General features: G+C 43.0%; 1 protein-coding gene across 2 annotated transcripts in view; it reads left to right on the forward strand.

Moving 5' to 3' along the window:
* Positions 1 to 17,346, forward strand: part of LOC147029282 (uncharacterized) — a 268,195-nt gene that overhangs the window by 240,733 nt on the left and 10,116 nt on the right. For both annotated transcript variants that reach the window (XM_085872221.1, XM_085872222.1), the window contains 2 exons: positions 9,267 to 9,369; positions 11,094 to 11,376. In XM_085872221.1, the coding sequence (XP_085728347.1) occupies positions 9,267 to 9,369; positions 11,094 to 11,376 (386 nt within the window). The remainder of the gene's footprint in view (positions 1 to 9,266; positions 9,370 to 11,093; positions 11,377 to 17,346) is intronic.

Consider the following 17,346-nt stretch of genomic DNA (forward strand, 5'->3'; position numbering starts at 1 on the left):
GATTCTACACATTCTACATCCATTTCTAATACTCCCGGCTCCCGCTCGCCTTGAGACGCCATCTTGCTTCTCGTGAAGGGTTAATTTCGCTCGCTCGTAATTTGGAGGGAATCGGGGGTCGCTTCTCTCACCCCTGGACCGATTCCCGTGAATTTAGCCGGAGACAGGAGAGCCCGTTTTCCTGTTCTCCGATACCAGTGCCGCGAGGAGGGCGATGAATTTGTATCGCACGACCTGACACCAGTGTTGCGGATTCGCGCCCGCCGGCGTGCTGACGGCCACGTAACTCGAATCGCGGCACGTCGCCCACCGGACGGACAATCCAGTCGTGACCCTCTCGGACTAACGCCGGGAACCAGTCACGGGTGGACCTTTCGGTCTCACCGCGATCGAGCCAATCAGCCCCCGCGTGGGATAGGGTTGCTCGCCAAATTCGACCTACCTAAGTACCCACGCAGAGGGTAGACCGGGCGATCGCACCTCGCCGCAGGTCGACTTCGGACACGGGCCACTTAAGCGACCCGTTCCGTACTATCGGGATAACCGAGCGGTGTTATTCGTCGACCTCGACGGTTCGATTAATTATCGGGCGTATTCAGCCCACTACCAACCCTTTACGTGAAGCAAGATGAGGATTCAATGAAGGAAATGACGAAGCGAAGCGGGAAACAGTTCAACACAAAGCACATTTATTCGCGATGAACGGAAAGCACACATATTCAATTACACCAAAAGCACATGTAAAAGGAGAAGAATCACAATATTACACAAAAAGCAAATATAAAAGAGAAACACAATGCAGAGCTATCCGACTACCGAGCACACGGCAACACTTATACAATTTTACTTCACAGACGGCGCCGACAACACATACCCAAAACCAAGGAAAGAATACCCTCAAGGATGAGGCGGGCCTGAGGCCGAGACCGGGTCGGGCCTACCCGTCTGGTGATGAGACGCGGAGCGGCGATGGTGCCTCAACTCCGCGGGCCTCGCGGACAGTGTCTGGTAGGGGGTGGGAAAGGGGCCCCCTTGGTCGCACTATCTCAGCGCGGGGGGAAACAGGAGGGGGTTGCTGATGCTTGGGGTATGGAGGATTTTTATTGTCCCGCGACGAGCGTCTCCACCTCGGCCAGATCGCGCTGTCGGCCTCCCTGGGGTGCAGCTCCCTGCACGACGCGAGCACCCCCTCGTCTGCCCTCGCCGCCTCTCCACAGCTCCGTCCCCTCCGCTCCGACTCCAACGCACACGACGACCAGCTCCTTCTTGCCAACTCCACTGCCCGCGAAGTCTTAACTCTCTGTTCTCTCTCGACTCTACTACTCCCTGGACTGACGAACACGGTCCTTATATCAGCCCCGTGGCTTCGCCCTCTCATCTTTGACCCCCTCCCTTCGACCTTTCACCTCGCTCCCCATTGGCCCGAGAAAAAGTGGGCGTGAATGCTTTTTGATCCATAAATTTGCATATATCGATCGCCCTCCAACGCCCTGGGGGCGGGGCCACCCGCCCTGGCTCACCGATTGGACGGCAAAAAGTGGGCGTGTGTCGTTTTTGATCCGTTTTTGAAGCACAAAATCCGTGATTTTGTACACGCTGTTCGGCGCGCGCCCTGCACGAGTCCAACACCGGTACCCACAAGCGGCGCAAGAACGGTGGCGATGCGACGGTTGCGAGGTGTGACGTGAAGCGGCGCCGCGGTGGGTGGTTGATGTGGTGGTTGGTGGTGGTAACAATGGCGGTTGGTCCAAATTAAAGATAGTAAAAGAAAAACGGCTATCCTGAAGAGTCGCAGCACGCATAAATGACATGTATTCCCACTAGACAACGGGTTTGGGCCTAACTACACATATACTTACCGAGATATCTCACCTAAGGGACCTGAATGGTGGTTTGCGAATTTGGTAACCACAACAATATATATATATATATATATATATATATATATATATATATATATATATATATATATATATATATATATATATATATATATATATATACATATATGCCTGGTGTTGGCGCAGTGGTTTGGGCAGCGGCTTGGGATCCAAAAGGTCCTGAGTTCAAGCCCCGTTGAGCCACTGAATTAATACACCAGGGGGTTGACTCAGCCTGTCATCCTTTCTAGGTCGGCGAAATGAGTACCAGTATACTGGGCCGCTGTATACCCCGGTTAAAATAGGTGTGCCATATCCCTGTGTCGTAAGAGGCGACCAGGGTTGCGTCAGGAAGGGCATCCGGCGTAAAACATGTGCCAAATCTCTATGCGGATCATACGGATGATCCGCTGTGGCGACCCCTAACGGGAGCAGCCGAAAGAAGAAGATATATATATATATATATATATATATATATATATATATATATATATATATATATATATATATATATATATATATATATATATATATATACTGTACACTGAAACGCAAAAGAAACTTACCACCTTTTAAACCTTCAAATATCAACAATGACACTGCGTATAGTAAATGTGTGAACTTATTTGCGGACAGTCGTGTCCTCCCTGTCAGACAAAACGGTCACGGCTGGTCACTTCATAGCACAGCTGTTTAACAGCCGTTTTGACTGACAGTGATTAGCCAAGGGGTACGGGATGATTTTAATGAGCTGCACGTGATGTCTTGATATTGGCTTTAAAAAGGCCAGTGCAAAATGGGCATTTCAATCAACATGCCACGATTGTCAAGGGATCAACGGCAGTGTGCCTTGGGCATATACTGCAAGGCGGATTGAGCTACCGTGAGGTGGCACGTCGCCTTGGCTGTTCACACCAGACGATATCGGCCCTGGTGGACAGAGACACCCTTCACAACTCTGCAGATGACAGACCTCGATCAGGGAGGCCAAGAGTCACCACTGCAAGGCAAGGCAGGACAGGCAGATGGTCCTAAGTCAGATGGCTTCAGACATTGAGGACTGAGTGGGACAGAATCCAGCAGCAATCCATCCAAAGACTGGTAGGCAGTATGCGTCGACGATGCACTGCCTGTATCCAAAACAATGGTGGCCACACACGCTATTGAAAGGGGATTGACATTGCACCCTGTGCTGTTCTGCACTGCAGAACAAACTTATGAGATGGTGTGTCTTGGTCAAAAACTTGACATGTCATCAATAAAATGCCAATATTTCAATTAGCAATTGTTGGTTTGTTTTATTTTGAACTGTTACAATTTTATTACATTTAAACAAGTGGTAAGTTTCTTTTGCGTTTCAGTATATATATGTATATATATATATATATATATATATATATCTATATATATATATATATATATATATATATATATATATATATATATATATATATATATATATATATATATATATATATATATATACATATATATATATATATATATATATACACACAGCTCTGGAAAAAAATAAGAGACCACTCCAAAAAAAATTTAAATCAGCATATCTACATGTATGGCAGCCGTTCCATTCCAGTGTCTGTTGAATTCCAACACAGGCACACCTCATTCTACTTAGTGATGCACTCATTAGGTAATTACCTGAACAGAATCTTATTTAACAAGGAAAAGTATAAAAACCACTGCTGTGGTCATCACTATCCTCTTGCAATAGGACCAGCTGGATGGCAAAAACAGTGCTAGTAGTACCTCAAAAGTAATTGGAATCAAAAAAATAACTATTGACCATGCCAAAAGAGTTGAAAAGAAAAGTTTTGAGTGAGGAAAAGAAGGGTTCAATTCTGGCTTTACTTGCAGAGGGATACAGTGAGCATCACGTTGCTTCCATCCTTAAAATTTCAAAGACGGCGGTTCATAAGAACAAGGTCAAGCAGCAGACATTGAGAACAAAAAACTACAGACTGGCAGAGGACGAAAACGACTTTCCACTGACCGCGATGACCACCAACTCATTCGAATGTCACTCAACCGTAGGATGACATCAAGTGACCTCCAAAAAGAATGGCAAACGGCAGCTGGGGTGAAGTGCACGGTGAGGACGGTTCGAAACAGGCTCCTAGGGGCAGGGCTGAAGTCGTGCAAAGCTAGAAAAAAGCCCTTCATCAATGAGAAGCAAATAATAGCTAGGCTGAGGTTTGCAAAAGTCCATATGGATTGGACTGTAGAGGACTGGAGTAAGGCCATCTTCTCTGATGAGTCCAATTTTTAGCTTTGCCCAACACCTGGTCATCTAATGGTTAGACGGAGACCTGAAGAGGCCTACAAGCCACAGTGTCTCGCACCCAATGTGAAATTTGGTGAAGGATAGGTTGATGATCTGGGGGTGCTTCAGCAAGGCTGGAATCGGGCAGATTTGACTTTGTGAAGGACTCATGAATCAAGCCACGTACAAGGTTGTACTGGAAGAACACTTGCTTCCTTCTGCTCTGACAATCAATGTTCCCCAACTCTGAAGATTGGTTTTTCCAGCAGGACAATGCTCCATGCCTCACAGCCAGGTCAATCAATGTGTGGATAGAGGACCATCAGATCAAGACCCTGTCATGGCCAGCCCAATCTCCAGACCTGAACCCCAATGAAAACCTCTGGAATGTGATCAAGAGGAAGATGGATGGTCACAAGCCATCAAACAAAGCAAGGCTGCTTGAATTTTTGCACCAGGAGTGGCATAAAGTCACCCAACAGCAATGTGAAAGACTGGTGGAGAGTATGCCAAGATGCATGAAAGCTGTGATTGAAAATCAGGGTTATTCCACAAAATATTGATTTCTGAACTCTTCCTAAGTTAAAACATTAGTATTGTGTTGTTTAAAAATGAATATGAACTTGTTTTGTTTGTATTATTTGACGTCTGAAAACACTGAATCTTTGTTGTTATTTTGACTAGTCATTTTCTGCAAATCATTGCTCTAAATGACAATATTTTTATTCGGAATTTGGGAGAAATGTTGTCAGTAGTTTATAGAATAAAACAAAAATGTTCATTTTACTCAAACATATCTATCTATAATTCCAGCAGTGTGCGTGTGTGTGTGTGTGTGTGTGTGTGTGTGTGTGTGTGTGTGTGTGTGTGTGTGTGTGTGTGTGTGTGTGTGTGTGTGTGTGTGTGTGTGTGTGTGTGTGTGTGTGTGTGTGTGTGTGTGTGTGACCGCTGTTTCTCGACAACCACTGGTCCGATATAATTGAAACTTGCCAGGTATATTGTTGGAGCACTGAGTATGTGCCTTTTCAAGGTTTGATATTAATCGGACAAGTGGCTCCCAAGTTATGGCCATTTATTTACCAAACCAATGACAAGACACGTTGTTGCGTGGGCGTGGCCGATGGAGAAGGGAAGCTCAGCCGCGTTCCCCATTACGGGTTACAACGTATGGTTAGAGTGATGAGTGATGACTTACTGTATTCTAATATTTCTCAATTTCTTATGCGCATTTACAGATAAACACAATGCCCCAAGTTATGATCGTTTTCATGTTAGACGGTGCATAAATTTCGGTAACATCAGAGTGAGCTGGTGTGCTCCGAACCAGGAAGTAATTTTTTTTCTCTTTCTTCTCTTCTCTTTTTGTTTTTCCTTGCGATGACGTTGCGAAAAGGCAAAATACGTTGGCGCTAATTGAATATTTGGGCATTAAAACTAAATTGCGAATAATCGTAACTGCGAATAATATGCGAACTTCCCGGCCACGCACATACGGGCACGCGAGAGCGAAGAAACGGCCTATGTGGTTGTTGTTTGTTGCTTGCGGTTTGAATATTTATTTTTTTTTATTTTATTATTATTATTATTTTTTTATGGGCACGTACTGGTACCTATAAATAGTAAAACCAGAAAAACTGATAATTTTGCAGTGGTCTCTTAATTTTTTCCAAAGCTGTATGTATATATATATATATATATATATATATATATATATATATATATATATATATATATATATATATATATATATATATATATATATATATATATATCAACTCCTCCCATGCTCTTCGAGCCAAAGAGGCTGCATAAAGCATACAAGGTAAGCCCTTTGCTGTTTCAAGCCCTTTCCAGGGTTCCTCCACAGCTGCAAAGACATTCACAAATCGGACAGACATTCACAAGATTCTCCTGTGTGTACTATTTGTGAATGTCTTTCCAGCTGTGGATGAACTCTGGGAAGGGCTTGAAACAGCAAAGGGCTTACCTTGGTAGCCTTTCTTGGTCGCTTTATGCAGCTTATTCAGCTCGAATTGCATGTGAGTTGATTTATTTCTATAATCCTAGTATTTATATAATCATATATTATACCTAATCTGACAACTCAATCAAAAAATAACAACAATAAAAATGATCTCTTATAATGCTTCGTCTTCCTTTTTCACACATGTCGTTCTCTTGACTGTATCACAATTCACTACTCTTCTTCTATTTCAACAGACTGCTCTCAATTCGACCTTTACTTCACACCTTGCTGAAAAAAATCCAACTGTTACAGCAATTCTTCTCTCCATTCTCTTAATTCGCCTTTATTGCATCGACCAAGAAATGTCTTTAATCGCATTTCTGACCTCAAAATAAAAAAAAACCAGTTTGCTATGAATGTTCGCTTTCTATCAACCATTCATTTTTTCTAACTTCAGTGCCAACTCACCCCTCTCACCCCTCCCTCTTCTCCCAAAGCAACCATCACACTCTTCTCCCTCCAAGCTTTCCTCTCACCTTTCTCAAAAACTCACCCCTCACCTTTCTCCCTCAACTCTTCCCACTCACCCTTCTCCCACCATTCACTCCCCCCCCGAGTCACCCTTCTAAAAATTCCCCCCTGTACATCCACAAAGCTGCCTCCTTCCCCTGCCCTCTCACCTCCATCTCATCACTCCACCTCCTCAAATCCTCAACTGCCTTCTACCCCCTCTCTTGCCCCCCTCCAACAGCACAACAGAGCCTTTTCTCCTCCTCATCCGGCCACCTCCCTTTGCTATTCCGCAATCCCCCACACTCTTTCAACAACTCTCCTTACCTCCCCCCTTCCTCCCTCGTCCTACCCTCCCCCTCCCCTCCCCCTCCCCTCCCATCCTCTGCACACAAAGCCTCCTCCCTCCCTCTTCATTAACAGTGTGGATCTCAAATATCCGGGGCCTTCGCTCAAACCTTACAGTTCTTTCCACACAGGTTGCCACTGACAAACCAGACATAATCTGCTTAACAGAAACTTTCCTCCCTCAATACGTCCTTGACTCCCAAGTATCTCTCCCTGGTTACTCCCTCCTCCGGTGTGACGGACCTGAGCCTCGTCCTGGTCGAGGAGTTGCTCTCTTAATCAAAGACTATATTCCTCACTCTCCATGCACTGCCCTCACTCCCCCACAGCCCCAGGAATACCTCTGGCTATGATTTCCCCTCCACTCCCACCTCATGTTTATATGTGTACTGTTCCGTCCACCAAACAGTGATGACTCCATCTACACCTCACTGTCCGAAAACATGGACCAACTTCTATCTTCTCGTCCAAACTCTCTCTTCCTCATATGTGACGACTTCAATTGTCATCATGCCAGTTGGCTGGGTGTGAGTACCTCTCTCACCTGTCATAGCACTTCAGCAAAAGATTTCTGCGACTCATTGGGACTGACTCAATCGGTCAACTTCCCGACCTGGATCTCAACCAACGGTACTCTATCTCTTCCGGATCAGATTTTGACAAATTTCCCTGAAAATTTCAAAATAGACGAGGGACTGGTGCAGGATTGGGTGCGCACGGTCTGGAGTAGTTGGCCAGATGGCGGTCTCCCGACAGCAGAGCATGCTAATCCTGGATGCATTCAGAGGTCACAAAACCGATGACACCAAAGCGCTGCTGCGTTGGACCAACACCGATCTAGTCGTCATCCCAGGCGGAATGACATCGCTCCTGCAGCCCCTTGATGTGTCCATCAACAAGCCGTTCAAGGACAGGCAACATTGTTGCTGGTCTGACTGGATAATGAGTGGGGAGAAGACCTCCACCAAGAGTGGGAGGATGAGAAAGATCGACCTTACAATCATCTGCGGCTAGATCGTCAAGGTGTGAGAGGAAATACCGTTGGACATCATCAAGTGAGCATTTCTGAAATGCTGCATCTCCAACATCATGGACGGCACAGAGGACGACATCATTTGCAAGGAGGAGGCTGCAAATGACCGGGACTTGTTCTACCCTGATTCGGACAAGGAGTTACGTGCCATCTTCAACGTGGAAAGCATTGATGAGTATTTCCTTGGGTTTAGCTGAAAAGCTTCATCAAACCCAAACGGCCCTTTTTTAGGGCCACAAACCCACAATAAATATGTATGATATTGATATGAATGTCTTTTCTTCCTTTTTCCAGGAACAAAAAAAATCCTTTTTATAAAATTAAAAAATAAGAAAGAAAAATATAAATGTCTTGGTATCCTCTCCTCTCTCTTCAACTTCTTGAAAATGAGAATAAGACTGTTTGACAAAATGAAGCGGACATGGGAGTAAGCGTGTTGGTACCTCCGTCACTTTGTTCTGTACAAAGTTAATGTACAAACGTATTTAGATCTAGATCAGAAAATAAAATGATCAATATATTCATTTATTTTCAAGGTGAAAAACAGGGGTGCGGTTAATACATGGCTGGAGTTTGTACACCGGAAAATATGGTCCTAAAATTTTTTGCCAAGTGCTTTGTTCTGCTTATCACTCATTCCTCCTTTCATTCCAAACCCCACTGGGATGAAGAAAGGAAGGAGGAAAGCTCTAACCTAGTGTCACCCAATTTCAATCCAAATTCCAACCATGAACAACTTGGCCTCTTAAAATTCTCAATTCTTTTCCCTTTGCAATTTAAAATGTCTTCCATTTATAATGTCATCCAAAATCCCTTCTATCTAACTCATCAGCCTGCTTTCCTCTGTCTCCTACCTGCTTTTACCCACTGGGCCCTGGGGATTTCACATGGCATGCGATTCTGGTCAATGCTAATTGGTGTTTACAAACACTTGTGCTGACACTCATTAGTACTCATATAACTACTGAATAATTAACCCCTCCTTAATTATTCAGTTTTTAAATGTACATCTATTCTAAACCTGTTGTCAATCAATTAAATTTTTAACCCCAAAGAGCCCACTTTCATGGTGGTATGATAATGGGATACATACCTAATTTTGAGCGAAAATTATTTGCATCTTCAATTGTTTCATATTGCTGACAAAGTGGCTGTTGTGCATATTAAAAACCAGACTTTGTTGATATAGTTGCAATGGGTTTCAAGCTTCAAGTTCATTGCAAGTTTGGTTGGTGTGTTCACCAGAGGTGTGTGTACACGTCTTCGAGCTCTGCGCTATTCAATTCGACGTGAGTTGCTCGAGATTGAGTCTCTACTTGAAGAGCGAAGCCAGGAAATGGAGGTCCAGGTACATAAATTGATTTTTCTCATCACAATGCTTTTTGTATCAAGATCATTTTGTTTTTTGCAGTTTTCCTCTGTCAAAAGTGCAGCTCCTGGATTATCTGTGCACATCATATCTTAACTTCCCCTACTTTATTTATCGAGTTCATCCAACATTAAGCAGCATTGATAATATTGGTTTAGCATGGGCAAGTCTTTTACTTTTCCTTGTAAGCCTGGTGTTGGCTTAGTGGTTAGGGTGGCGGCTTGGGATCCTAGGGTCCTGAGTTCAAGCCCCGTTGGCGGCTGAATTAAAATACACCAGGAGGTTGACTCAGCCTCTCATCCTTCCAAGGTTGGCAAAATGAGCACCATTGTACTGGTAAGGGGGACACTGCTTTAGCCGTGTCCCAACCAATGATGCAACCAGCAGCCACAGGCTGCATGAGAGAGAGAGGTGTAGAGAGAGAGAGAGAGAGAGGTGTAGAGAGAGAGAGAGAGGTGTAGAGAGAGAGAGAGGTGTAGAGAGAGAGAGAGAGAGGTGTAGAGAGAGAGAGAGAGAGAGAGAGAGAGAGAGGTGTAGAGAGAGAGAGAGAGGTGTAGAGAGAGAGAGGTGTAGAGAGAGAGAGAGGTGTAGAGAGAGAGAGAGAGAGAGAGAGAGAGAGAGAGAGAGAGAGAGAGAGAGAGAGAGAGAGAGAGAGAGGTGTAGAGAGAGAGAGGTGTAGAGAGAGAGAGGTGTAGAGAGAGAGAGAGACAGTCAGACAGACAGACAGACAGACACTTTGCCTTGTTATTCTCATTTTATGTTTTTACCATGCACTCGCAAAGCAAAAAGCTGGGTTAAGCGATCACGGTAGCGTGTGTTCGTATGTATGTCGTACGTGTCTGCATTTTCTTACGAGCGTACATCGAAAACTGTTCAGTGGAGGAAATTGAAACTTTACCACATGTTACATGACCATGTGATATCGTGGTCACTCTTTTGAGGTCAACATTGGCCAAAGGTCAATGTAGGCCAATTTTCTAAAATCCTCAATTTTCATGTGATTGAGAAATTTGAAGAGGATTTGCATGTCAAGTCACTAAATTCAACCATCAACTATTTGTGAGGTCAACATTGGCCAAAAGGTCAACATCGGCCACATTTCTGAAATCCTCAATTTTCATCTGATTGACTTAAAACTTGAACAGGATTTGCATATCAAGTCATTAAATTCAACCACCAATTATTCTTGAGGTCAACATCAGCCAAAATTTAGAAAATTGTCAATTTCCCTCCAATTGACTTGAAATTTTAACAGGATTTGAATTTTTAAAAAGTGACTATCTGGCAGCCATATTGGATCTAAGGGAAAATCTTTGAAAATCTTCGAAGGAGAAACCGCTTAACAGATCAATGCAAAATTTAATGAATTGATCGACACCCCATGGGAAATATGCTTTGATAAATATGATGCTATCAGTCATGTGGTCTGTATCAGCCTGTACTGTACTGGCAGGTCATGTGGTCTGTACTGGCAGCCATTGGATCATTGAGAAAAAAAAAAAACTTTCAAAACAAAAGAGTTGGCTCACACCAAGTCCTTCTCAAAACTGCGTGGGTATACAGTATATTCTATAAATACCATCCAGTTTTTCATGCAAAATATCTTTCCATGCTTGTGTTTATGTGATTCTTAGTATTTCTACAGGATTATACTTTTATTGTATAAGATTACAAACCTGTTTTGCAATTTGTTTTCCTGTTAGATCACACCATTTCATTGTTCAAGATCCAGTCCTGTACTTCAGCGAGAATACAGTCGATACAGAAGCCAAATATCAATCAGCCCAAGCCTGACCACATCTTACCAGGACAGGCTGTGTCCAACATGTAGCGGGGCTCCCGCTGCTGCTCTGGACTGTGGGCGTTTGTTGAGCTTGGATAGCGAGGAAGGACAGGAACACGATAATCCCTTGGAGTGTGGGCCTACTCTATCTGAAGCAGATGTTGCACAATTTGAGGGCAGAGTTTTCCAAAACTTTCCAAGAGGTAAAATTACTTCCTTTATTTAAGCATTAAGAAACAGAATACAATTGCAAATAAATTTGCTGCATTTAACATGCATGGGTTTCCTTCCCAATTATCTCCTTAGTTCTGTATACCATTATTTATGAGTGCGTTGTGGACCTGTTGTGATATTAATTAGTATCTGCAGATATACTAGATTTCCACGAGTCGTGAGAATTTTCCTCTGAATGAATCTCTGTAATCTGAGGGATGTCATGTGATAATCATTTGAGTTCCCTTCCAAGGATCTTCAATGCAGGGGGAGGCCATTCAGCCGATCAACGCCTGTGCTAGTGTTATCATCTTATGGTTAGTTCTCCATGCTCCATCCATTTTAAATGCTGAGCGTCAACCCATGATGTAAAGAAGCAACGTACCATTTTTATCTCACCTGGACTTTAGTCAGTTGTGCTATGTGATCGACCAGTGTTGGTAGGTGAGTGAGTCCGTCAGTCAGTCTATAAACACTTCAGTCATTATTGCTTGTAGTACAGTCAAAATGTCGGATGACCTCCCACAAATTGCAACAAAGGCAAACTCAACAGATTTTGATTCCTGGATATGTCCTCAGTGACAGAAAAAAAAGTCCTAAGGGATCCTCCGGGGGGAAAGTCCTGAAATCATGGAAATCCAATATGGCCGCCACCAGGCTTCAGGGAAAATGAGAAGATTGTAAAGATTGATATTTTAAGATGTAAATATATGTTTTTCTGCATTCTAATTGTTTCTGGTTTTGGTCAGTATATTGATATACAAGAATAATTATAAAAAAGTTAAATGTATTGAGGGTAAAATAAAAAAAAACTATAGCTTTTTTGTCCAAAAATGTCAATTTTTTTCCTGAAAAAATATTTATTTACCCGATACTGATTTTGGCTCCTGGACAAAAAAAATGTTGAAGACACAAGATGAAATCAAGTCTATGGCAATACAATATAATTATGTAAATCATTGAAACATGACAAAATTCACAATTCCACTCAGGGCAATCACATCTGCCTGACAAAGGTTTCAAAATGAAAATGAAAATTCGCATTAAACTCAAACGACATCCATTATAAACTTACTATACATGTTGAGAAAAATCAAGCATATTAAAGTTAGAACTCGACAATGTCGTCATCATCCTCATCATTGTCACATGGAGTGTATGTGCAGCCAGAGCCCCTGCAGTTTCCACAAGCTGGAGTGCACTCAATGTTGTGCTTCTTGCATGTGCATCTCATGGTGCTACATTCAGCCTGGCAGTTGCACCTAATGACACGTAACATCTTTTCAGGAGCTGGAGCTATTGATGTCTGAAGTGGCACAAAACCCTCATCACACTTCTGCCAACCCCAGTCTGTCTGAAGAAGTTCATCTGCACATCCCTTCCATTCTTAGACTTGCAGATACACGCGCAGGCTGTGATACTTTGCTGCTTCTGATGTTGGTGGTAACGCCTGTGGTTGCACGTGAGAGGAGCTCGAAGCCACCTTGTCCCAGTACCGCTGATACCGGAGAGTGTCCAGGGTGTCAGTTGACTTTCCGTTGTAGATATTATCACCAATGTTTTTTTCTCCTGCATCTGCCACATCACATACGGAGGCTGGATATGTATCAAAAACCTTGGCCTGCTCACGGAATGTGTTGTTTGCTTTGAACTTTTTGAGGGAAGCTCCCTTTCCAATCCCATGAAGACGAGATGTCATGTCGCACCCAAGAACTGCATGTAAAAACAGTATGTGCTTGCATATGTCTGTACCTATCATTTTCTTTGTAGCCTTGATGTTCCAGATGCGAGGCGTCTTCGTGTTCTTCTTTGGCTCGGGACAAAAGAAGAGGTCATGGGATTCTAAGCTTGCATGGTAGCATAGGAGGATGAGGATGTCTGTGTCATCACCAACTAGCACAGTGTTGGTGACAGTAGCAGACTGCATGGCCTTCAGTACAATAAGGAGATCAGCATCCCCTGAGGCATGGTGTGTCTCACAGTTCTTCTTCTGAAGCTCTTCACTCAACATAAAAATGGATCGCTGTTTATTCTGCCTTTTGGCAAGAAACTGTTCCTTCTTCATTGTGAGACGCATGTCAGCTGTAAATGTCACAGTAGTGCCAGCATTCCCTTTAGACCGTCTCTGATGTGTCATGTCCTTCGTGTTGGTACTCTCATCACCATCAAACACCACTATGGCATCTCTGTACTTCTTCGTTACATAATCAGTGTACTGGTGGCATATGTCTCTGTATGTAGATCCACGAGACCATGGAATGCGTTGAACAAGTGCCCCGCCATCCAAAACATACTGTTGCCCATCATTGGGGATATCGGCTGGGACATCGGATCCAAGAAGATCACAGATGGCATCAGCAAAGACTGGCTTGTGTGCTTGTTGGAGCTGAAGAGAGGAATCAAAGAGGGCTGGTGGATAGCTGCACAGTTCATATTTGAAGGCCAACTCCAGTTCTTCTGCTGTCTGTGCAACAGTGATCAGTCTCTGGAAGAGGAGTTGTGGGTCAACCTGGACTTGCTCTCCATCAATCTTGACAGATGACTTCATGCCGAGGGTGACAACTTGGTCTTTCCTCTTAAATGTGTACTCGGCAGGTGTTTTCCCATCCATAGATTTCAATATTTTGGCTCCTACAGCATGTGCTGTATCGACGTTGACGGTGGGGTGTGGCAATGTTCTCCAGTGGCAATGTTCCTCAGACGTGGATCACTACTGAACGGATTCCGTTCCTGTAAATACTGAAGAGCTGATAGTGTGTCCTTCCAGTCACGAGATTGTCTTGCCTTGGTCATGTCCTTCTTCTGCTCTCCAGTGTTGTAGTTCACACCTGTGAGCTCCTGCATTGCCTGGTTTATTTCTGCACAGGCAGGCATTGATAGTAGCCATACCAGCCGTTGTTGCTCTGTCATTCCTCGCCCTCATGTGAGCCCCCCTCTGGTTTTCAAACTTCTCATCAGAACTTGTTCGATGATCAGGTCAGATGAAAGACCTGCCCACAGGCGATCACTTCGTCGAACCACATGGAACCCCCTCATCAAAACGTTGTTGGACATTGGGATGTTGAGTTTTGAGGTTGGACATCTGCAGATACACCCTCACAGATTTGGCATACAGGTTGTGGCCCGAGGCTGCCAGGAAAGGCAGCATTTCCTGGATGGCCTGTTGATGTAGTGCCCAGTTCCCAGTGTACTCTGCCCGGATGTATTTGCGTAGAATGTCTAGCATGTCCATATACTGAACTCAGGGTGCTGAAGTTCTAGAAGATATCTTTGCAGACTCGGCATGCTTCTGAAGGTGGTCTTTGATTCGTTTCAAGACGTCAGACTTGCATACTTCTTCCACAGACTGGGGTTGGCAGAAGTGTGACAAGGGTTTTGTGCCACTTCAGACATCAATAGCTCCAGCTCCTGAAAATATGTTACGTGTCATTAGGTGCAACTGCCAGGCTGAATGTAGCACCATGAGATGCACATGCAAGAAGCACAACATTGAGTGCACTCCAGCTTGTGGAAACTGCAGGGGCTCTGGCTGCACAAACACTCCATGTGACAATGATGAGGATGATGACGACATTGTCGAGTTGTAACTTTAATACGCTTGATTTTTCTCAACATGTATAGTAAGTTTATAATGGATGTAGTTTCTGAGTTTAATGCAAATTTTCATTTTCATTTCGAAACCTTCGTCAGGCAGATGTGATTGCCCCGAGTGGAATTGTGAATTTTGTCATGTTTCAATGATTTACATAATTATATTGTATTGCCATAGACTAGATTTCATCTTGTGTCTTCAACATTTTTTTTTTTTGTCCAGGAGCCAAAATCGGTATCAGGTAAAAAAAAAAAATTTTCAGGACAAAAAAGCTATAATTTTTTATTTTACCCTCAATACATTTCACTTTTTTATAATTATTCTTGTATATCAATATAGTGACCACAACTAGAAACAATTAGAATGCAGAAAAACATATATTTACATCTTAAAATATCAGTCTTTACAATTTTCTCATTTTCCCCGAAACCGGGTGGCGGCCATATTGGATTTCCATGATTTCAGGACTTTCCCCCCGGAGGATCCCTTAGGACTTTTTTCTGTCACTGAGGACATATCCAGGAATCAAAATCTGTTGAGTTTGCTTTTGTTGCAATTTGTGGGAGGTTGACCAAATATTTCTGCTAAAATACCTGTTCTATGAGCCAAACACCCAATTTTCATGAAACATGGCCACAATCTTCATATCTGATGCATAACGAAGGTGTATTGACCGCATCAAGATCTGCGCTCATTAATGGGGTCTACGAGGGGGGTTTTGACCCCCCAAAATAGATATTTGCTCTCGTCTCTGAAACTGCACACACTGTTTCGATGAAACTTGACCAACATAGATATTTGCTCTCATCTCTGAAACTACACACACTGATTCGATGAAACTTGACCAAAACAGATATTTGCTCTCGTCTATAAAACTACACTCACTGTTTCGATGAAACTTGACCAAAACCTTCATCACCCGTGATGTACCAAAATTTGTTCACTCCATAAAAAACATTAGGGACTATGGGGTTCTTTTGGGGGTTGGAGTGGCTGTTGCTCCTGATCCAGGTGAGCTTCAGAACACATGATCGTATTTTATAAGCGGTGAAGCTGCTTCAATATTTGACTGCTGTATTTCCTTCCATCCGTCAAAAATGAAGAAGAAGAAGAATCTCTGAAGTGTTTCTTCAAAAAATGGATGAGGTGTGTCAGTCAGATGGAGAGATGCTTTTTGTGTCTTAATTACGTACTATTGTAATGTACCTTTTGACCCTTAAGACCGCTGAGAACCCTTCAACACCCCTTAAGACCCTCATGACACAGATGGACCAAGTGGACCCAAAATATCCAGATGACCCAAAAGTCGCCTTGGACCCACAGGACCCAAAAGACGTAAAAGTCCCACAGGACCCAAAAGACAGCACCCCCCCCCCCAAAAAAAGACCCCATAGACCCTTTCCCTTTAATACTCTACTATAAATGGATGAGGTGTGTGCGTGCGTGCGTGTCATGCTTTTTGTGGAGTTCTACTGGAGCGTTTTAATGTCTAATGTGACACACCGAAATGATCGTCATGATCTCCTGAATTGATTATGCTAATTAACTACAAAGAACCCAGAAGAATTCCCATGTTTTAAACACACGCGATGTCGAGAGCAGCACCATCGGTCCTTCCACACCATGGCATTTTAATTGCAACAAACCAAATACTAATTAATCCAAATAATATTCACAACAAAAATAAAAGTAGTATCATTTGGCAAGAATAATAACGAACGTATAATCTCCACCCTGGCCCAAGTGCATCTGAGCTTGTGGAAGGTAAGCTAATGCTCAAGCAGTACAAGAGGCAGGTTTTCAACAAGGACTTGAAGACCAATGATATATAATTTGGTCCAATGGACCAACCGGCCCACTAGAAATTCTGAAGGGTCATTCTAAGGCGTTCTAAAGCGTAATTCCAATGGGTTAAAAAGGGTTTTAAAGGATAATTCCCAAGGGTTTTAAGGGATAATTCTAAAGGGTTTTAAGGGATAATTCTAAAGGGTTTTAAGGGATAATTCTAAAGGGTTTTAAGGGATAATTCCAAAGTGTTTTAAAGGGTAATTCCAAAGGGTTTTAAAGGATGATTCCAAAGTGTTTTAAAGGATAATTCCAAAGGGTTTTAAAGGATGATTCTAAAGGGTTTTTAAAGGATGATTCCAAAGCGTTTTAAAGGATAATTCCAAAGGGTTTTAAAGGATAATTCCAAAGGGTTTTTAAGGATAATTCCAAAGGGTAATTTTAAAGAGTTTTAAAGGGTAATTATTTCATGTAATTATAAAGGGTTTAAAAGGATCATTCTAAAGGGTTTTAAAGGATAATTCCAAAGTGTTTTAAAGGATAATTCCAAAGGGTTTTAAAGGATGATTCCAAAGGGTTTTAA

This window comes from Eptatretus burgeri, chromosome 3, assembly GCF_056783735.1.
Source record: "Eptatretus burgeri isolate ZD-2024b chromosome 3, Ebu_testis_v1, whole genome shotgun sequence".
Taxonomy (NCBI): Eukaryota; Metazoa; Chordata; class Myxini; order Myxiniformes; family Myxinidae; genus Eptatretus; species Eptatretus burgeri.